Below are 7,027 nucleotides of genomic sequence, written 5' to 3' on the forward strand. Positions count from 1 at the left end.
AGAGTTTAGAAATCCCGAACAAGCTGTACGCTACCATACTTGGGTACTAGATTTTGACTGCTAGTGGACATTCATTGCCTACTGGAATGGTGTGATTGCGTGATGTGAGTTGTATCAACCTCTGCATATGCTTGTGCTTGTGACCTTGTGTTAAAATCTGTTGCGCTAGCTGTGAATGTGTGTTTGCCTCCTTGTGTGATTTCCTGCAGGATATTGTGATGTGTGCATGTGATTATTTTGCAACAGGGTGGACTCGGGTACTTGCATCTTGCTAGCATTTATTGTTCCATACGCTGTGTATTCAATGTTCCAGTTTAGGAACACTTGGAAATTTGCTCTTCCGTGCTGTAAGCGAAACTGTTCATTTGGAACTCCTGCTCACTGCAGATGGTACACTCATCATGCTGAATATTATTGTTACGAGTAGGTTTATCAGGTTGTAGGCCACGTTAAGTCCATAGTCATACTTGGTACATGTTTTTTAACTTTATCGTTTAAGTGATTGTTTGGGCCACTTGTTGCTCTTTATGCTACGATGTTGATAATTGTACCCATATGGTATCTGTATTTGACTCTGAAAATTCCTTATTGCTGTTGTTCTGGACTCGCGTAGCCACAGTGGTTGGTTAGATTGTTGCTTGTCGCCATTTGTGTGGTTACATTCTTCTTACTACGGTTGACTAGATTGTTGCTCGTCACCACGCATGATCCACTAACGAACTCTTGTAGTGGTTGGCTGGATTGTTGCCGGTCGCCATGAAATATAAACTGTGGACATGATAGAGCGGTCGATTGGATTGTTGCCAGTCACTGCCCATATTTCGTTTATTACATGTATCTTGGATAGGATAGTTATGACGTTTGTGTACATGTAGCTGATTTCTTGTAGACAGTTGATTGGATTGTTGCCAGTCGCTGCCAACATTTCGTAAAACCCGTTTATACAATGTATCTTTGTTCATGTGGAACCTATGCTTTACTAATCAAAGATAGATAAGGCATAGTATTGCCTAGTGATTATATTGGTTTGTACTTCAGACTATGAGTAGGCCTAGTATTTTTAGGCCTAGCTTTGCCTTCTTAAGAAGTACCGTTGTATTATGTTTTTTTTATTAGCGTATGGCAGGAGCCTTATACGCTAGAGAAGGGGGTGATGTATGATACCCCTGAGACGGGCCCCACCCGCGAGTGAGACCTGCCTTGCGCTACTGGGCGTGAGACTGATGTAAGGCTGGAGACGAGGTTGTTGTAAATCAATGTGTTCTTCTCGGTGATTAAAATCGGCTTTTAAACAAGAACTTGCCTTCTGCTAATTTATTACGAGGCCGCTTGGAGGATACCAAGCATGAAGTATTTACAAGATAGGCTGTGTTCCGTGATCCTAAATCACTTGAGTTCTGTTAGTTAATGCTAGTTAGTTTCTATTAGTACAGATGGCAGCATCGTCTTGTCTGCATCATTAGTATGCATGTATGAGCATGTGCTCTTCCTTCTAAGATGGCTTCTTCAGTGTATCAAACCTGTGCTATACCTCCGTGTTCTATTTCATCATTCTTAGCCTCACTAAGGACGTGGACACTCCACTCAACATGGTGGCAGCGGTCAAAGTGACTGGACATTCTATTAAACCGTGAGTGACCTCTGAACTTCGTGCAGTTTGCCCATAAAAAGAGATTTCTGCAAGTGCTCACTGGATGCTGTAACTGATCCGCCCCCTAGTGCATTACCTGTACATTCTACGTGTACATCTTTCTGAACACTGTGTTTGAGGCAATGGGTGAGGTCAAATGTCTGAGTTAACACTAGTGTCCCAGTTAGTGTTAGTGTTAGTGTTAACCTCAGCCAGAAAAAAACATGGTTGCAGTAAACACCAGGTTAACACTGAGTTAACTAAAAGTTAACACTCAGTCAACACTGAGTTAACTCTGAGTTAACCTTGAATTAACTTTGAGTTAACTAAATTGTAAGAATTTAACTTGTCTGGTTTGACCTTGTAGCCGCAAACAAATGCACTTTTTTTGAACAAAGTCATTTGGCAATACCTTGGGTCTAAAATACTGTGAATTTGTCCCAAAAGACAAAAACAAGCAATACGGCAGGAGCGGAATTAGACAAATGTGCAAAAACAACAACAACAACATAAACAGAGCAGATGCCTGAATTTAGAGAGAAAAGCTGTTACTGCATTGACAAAATGACTGAATTTGCTTCCAAAAGGTTTAAGTGGACTGAAGAAAAGACTATTGATGTGTTAGAACAGATGCTGCTGATGCATGGGGAGTTTTTAATTGCAAAAAAAGGCGGAAATGTAACAACCTGGTACCACAAAATAGCTGAGGCCGCTGTTGGTGTTTCCGATGGGTCTATTGTGGACAATCTTCTAAAGAACTTGGGAAAAGAGTACCGTCAAGTTCTAGCTAAAAGCTAAACATCTGGGCTGGAGACGGATGATATGAGTCCCACGTTGAAATTACGTGGATCAGAGATCCTATTTCGAAAGTATGATGAATATTACACGATGTTTTACCCAAAGGGAGGGGCCATTCGCCCCAGTGTCATTATGACACCTGGGACGATTGTCAGACCAAGTAGCAGCACTAGTCATGCTAGTAGTAGTAGCAGCAGCTTGAATGTCGGAAGACCAAGACTGGGTGACATGCCTGAGCATTCTGAGGAGGATACAAGTTTCTTCTCTGAGATGGCTGGGAGTGGGAGACCAGTGCCCCTGCTGCCGACGAAAAGAAAAAGTGGCCACGTCAGTCATCAACCTTCTGCTGTGGAGAGGAGGAAACGCGCATCTGCCTCTTGCCCTGACAACATGCCTGAGGATTTCACTCCTAGTAAGAAAGTCCCACCCAAAGGTGACTTTTTGGTGAACTCTGTAGAGCTGCAGGAGCAAAACATTTCACTGATGGCTGAGTAGAACAAACTCATGAAGGAGAGGAATAAGATTCTTGGCACCTTGTTAGGGGAGTTGACCTTGATTCGACATGTCATGATGTCCCAAGCCGGCATGACTGTTCAAGGAACAGACCGAGTGGTAGTAGTAGAAGCTGAACCAGACCACGTGGAAATCGGAGGGAGTCCCAGTCCTCAACTGAACTGAATATATGATGATGATTTCTAACGATCTAAGACAGGAACTGGTGTCAAGTAGATTTAAAGATACATGTAACTAAAAGACTCTACGCTGAGACTGAACTAGATCGTCATCAGTTGATATTATGCATTTTGTTTGCTTCGGTGCAATACAAAACATGACATTATGAAATTTTTCATCAATTCCTAAAGTATTTAAGTTTCATTGATTGTTAAAATAATACTACATGTAGATAGCAGTTGTTACTGGTTTTGCTATACATGTATTAATATTATGGAGAGAAAAAAGTTATTTGTTAGAGTGTTAAATTTCCTTTTTTTCAAATCATTTATCAGACTCTCCTTAGGGACACATCAGATCTCAAACTAGAATTCCGAAATTTGCTGGTAGCAAATTTGATAGTCCCCAGGTAGTCGTCATGTCAACAGAGTAGAAAGCGAGAACATTTTGCGCCGTCGTATTCCGATTTGACTGGTTAGTGGTGAAATCTGCTTTTACTTTAGTTCTAACGTTGTCTGAATTAAAGATGCTTTCCCAATGCTTGACTGGTCTGGCAAGAGGCATTGTCAGGAAAACGTGACGTCATTTTGGCCATTCTTCTTACCGCACGCCCTTCCTCTCCGTAAAACTTCCTGACATGGTGTGAAGTGGGAGGGCACACAATGGGAACCACACTGCCGCGATGTTAATAGTTTCTATTTATAGAATTCAGCGGCAGAGATTTTAAGCACGGAAAAAGTAGATTAACTCGGCTAATCTCAATGGATTTTACCCAGGAATGTTTTCAAGGCGAGAGAAACATCTGATTTAAGTACTGCGCTTATTAGATTTCATGTTCATGCCAAAGATTGGCCTAAAACGTGGACGAAAAGAGTGCATTATCGAGCGTTGGAGAGGTCACATGATTGGACGAGAAACCTGAGCGAAAACAATACTGACTCCAGCTCTCAGAGGGAGGAGCTGGAGTCATAAAAACGCATCTAAAGCATCGAAATATTCTGAGTTTTGAAAAATCATTTTGCGATAGTCCATGAATCGAATTGGGTTTCTTTATAATACCTCCATTGTCCCATCGCTCGACCAACTCCTGAGAATAATGACGTCATTATGACGGGACGGAGCTTATGCTAATGTATCAGCGTCTCGCCTCTGCGCATGTCACAGCGCATGTCAGATTGAATCGCAGCTTCGGCATGTTGGGAGAAGACGATCAAACGATATCTCAGCAGAAATGCTTCAAAAGTATCGAAATACTCAGGATTTTAAAAATACTTTTGCGATAGTCCATAGATGGAATTGGGTTTGGTGGTGTAAGGGTGATTGATTTCTGGCTTATTTCGCCGTTTTGCTGGACTACCGCAATAAATGTGTTGGTGGAAGAAAATAACAGTTTCGAGAATTCCAGTGATAACAATATAGTCCCCAGACGGGATCTGGGGCCTATAATTACCGGTACATGTTTGCCGATAAATAGAGAAAACACCATGGCTTACATGTACATGGTTTATTGAAATGTAAATTGCTGAAATGAAACTCAATCTTTCTACACATAGTTTCATGGCATTGGTGATACATGTATTTGTGGTGGTCCCTGAAAAGCAAATTATTCCAGGTTCTGGTTCATGGATTTACAATGTTTACAAGCAGCAGTAGTCTCAAAAAACTAAGCCGCAACAGTACCGTAGTCTCAAGAAACCAAGACTAATCTGGTGCAAAGCTGTCCTCACAAACAGTCCCATCCAGAATCTTAATTATTCAGAAAGTTTGTGAACCGGTTATGCAGAACACATGTAGCAATGGTACACATAGAAGCGAACTCTGGCCCAGATTTGGCGGGGTACCGGTTCTCCTTAAGCTGGTTCATCCTCCACTTTAACTCGTTTGCACCAATTGTCCTTTCAACTATTTGGCGGAGACGAGTGCACCTGTCATTGAACTGGAGTTGCGCTGGATTCAGGTTGCGTCCGATGAAAGTATGAAGGACCGATGGGTGTAAACCCCTGTAGGCAGGATCACCAAGAACAACATACCCAGGGGGGAGTCCATCAAGAAAAGTCCTGAATTGGCGACAAAACTCTGCTGCCGTCTTGTCATGCGTTGCCCCTGGTATTCCAGTTATCACGTGTCTAATTCTACCAAATTTGTCACAGATTATCTGGACATTTATTGAGTCACATCCTTTACCATGACGACCACAGTAGTAGGCATCCCCAGCATGATCTGGGCGTTGGATCTTTATAATGACTCCGTCAATATAAAGAATAACATTTCTCTCATTCCCCTGCACATCCTGCAGTCTTGAACTCAAAATGTCCAGTTCCTCACGCCCTGGCAATGAAATGTAGCGGGGGCTAACTTGGAAAAAGAAGTCTGCAACATCCTGATTGTGGAGAATTGCAGTTGATTTGGCTATACCTTGAGTATAGCCCACCTGCCGATGGTAACCACCAGAGGCCAGATACAACAGGAATGTTCTCATCCGCTTCACAGATGTCTGGAAATAGCAGTCTCTAGCATTTCGAAACCTATGATACTCTTCCGTAACCTCCTCCAAGTCTCTCTCCATCAGATGGAGCTGCCTGTGAAGTAGTTCTTCTGAAGATGCGGGTGTTCTCTGGTAATTAGCATGGCGAAAACCAGCAACAGCTTGAATCATCGGGAGGAACAACATGGCTGCCTAGTTAACTCTGATACTTGACCTCATAAAGCGTTAACTCAGAGTTAACCTCTAGGGGTTAGTGTTAGCCTAGTGCAATCCGTAATACAAATTTGACTGAATAGCTCCATGTGCTCAGGTTAACTCGAGTAAACTCCAAGTTAGCACTAACTCCAGAGCCAAAAAGTGTTAACTTTGGATTAACTTTGGGTTAACTCTACACTTTGGCAAGAGGTCAAGTCTCATGGTTAACACTGGGGTTAGTGCTAGTGTTAGTGTTAACTTTGAGTTAACTCAGACATTTGACCTCACCCAATGGCTGACCCACCTCAACCTGCTCCCGTTCCAAGACCTGTACAGGGCATCAAGCCGCCTCAGGCACCTGACCTTACGGCAAATTCTGCTCAGAACTGGAAGGTGTTCCGCCAGAAATGGAGGAACTACTCGATTATTACCCGCCTGGGTGAGCAAAATGAGGAGTACAAGGTGGCATTGCTCCTTCATTCTTTGGGGGATGATCTCTTGAAGATATACAACGGGTTCACATTCAAAACTGCGGATGAGAACCGTACGGAGGCTGAAATCCTGGAGAAGTTTCAGACTTTCACTGTCTGGGAAACCAATGAAACGTATGAATGTTTTGCCTTTAACAAGAGGGACCAGCTCCCAGACGAAACCTTCGAGACTTTCCTATCTGCAATTCGTGCACTGATAAAGACCTGCAACTACCACGAAAATAGTGTAGAATCGATCTTGAGAGACCGGATCGTACTCGGCATACGAGACTCGGAAACTCAGAGAACTCTTTTCAAGGAACGCAATCTGACTCTAGCTCGTGCGATCGATATTGGGAAAGTTGCGGAGTCTGCTAATATTCATGGAAAGGAATTCCGAAATGAATCTGTTAATAAAGTGTACACATCGTCTAAGAAATCGTACTCGTCTTGACATGGCTTTTACTCTAAGAAAGGAAGTTCTGGTTCTTACTCTGGTTCTCGCTCACGATCGGAACAGCATGGAGGGACGGCTGTTCGTCACTGTAAGTTCTGCACTCAGAAACATGAAACAAGAAAACTGAATGTCCCGCGTGGGGCAAAACTTGTAATAAGTGTGGCGGTAAAAACCACTTTGAGGCCATGTGTACTGGTACTGGTAGGCACACCTCAAGGAAAGTGCATGCTGCAGATTACTCTGAAAGTGACTCTAGTTGCGATTCTGACTCTGCTGAACCTCACTGGATCAGTCATATCTCGTCGATCAACTCGATCAGT

The 7,027-nt window shown here is 42.9% G+C and overlaps 1 protein-coding gene across 1 annotated transcript; it reads right to left on the minus strand.

Moving 5' to 3' along the window:
• Window positions 1-4,847: 4,847 nt before the first annotated feature.
• On the minus strand, window positions 4,848-5,771 carry LOC135499385 (uncharacterized). Its single transcript, XM_064790130.1, has one exon. It carries the CDS (start codon window positions 5,769-5,771, stop codon window positions 4,848-4,850), a length of 924 nt encoding a protein of 307 aa, XP_064646200.1.
• Window positions 5,772-7,027: the final 1,256 nt, after the last annotated feature.

This window comes from Lineus longissimus, chromosome 15 (genome assembly GCF_910592395.1).
Source record: "Lineus longissimus chromosome 15, tnLinLong1.2, whole genome shotgun sequence".
NCBI classification, from domain to species: Eukaryota; Metazoa; Nemertea; class Pilidiophora; order Heteronemertea; family Lineidae; genus Lineus; species Lineus longissimus.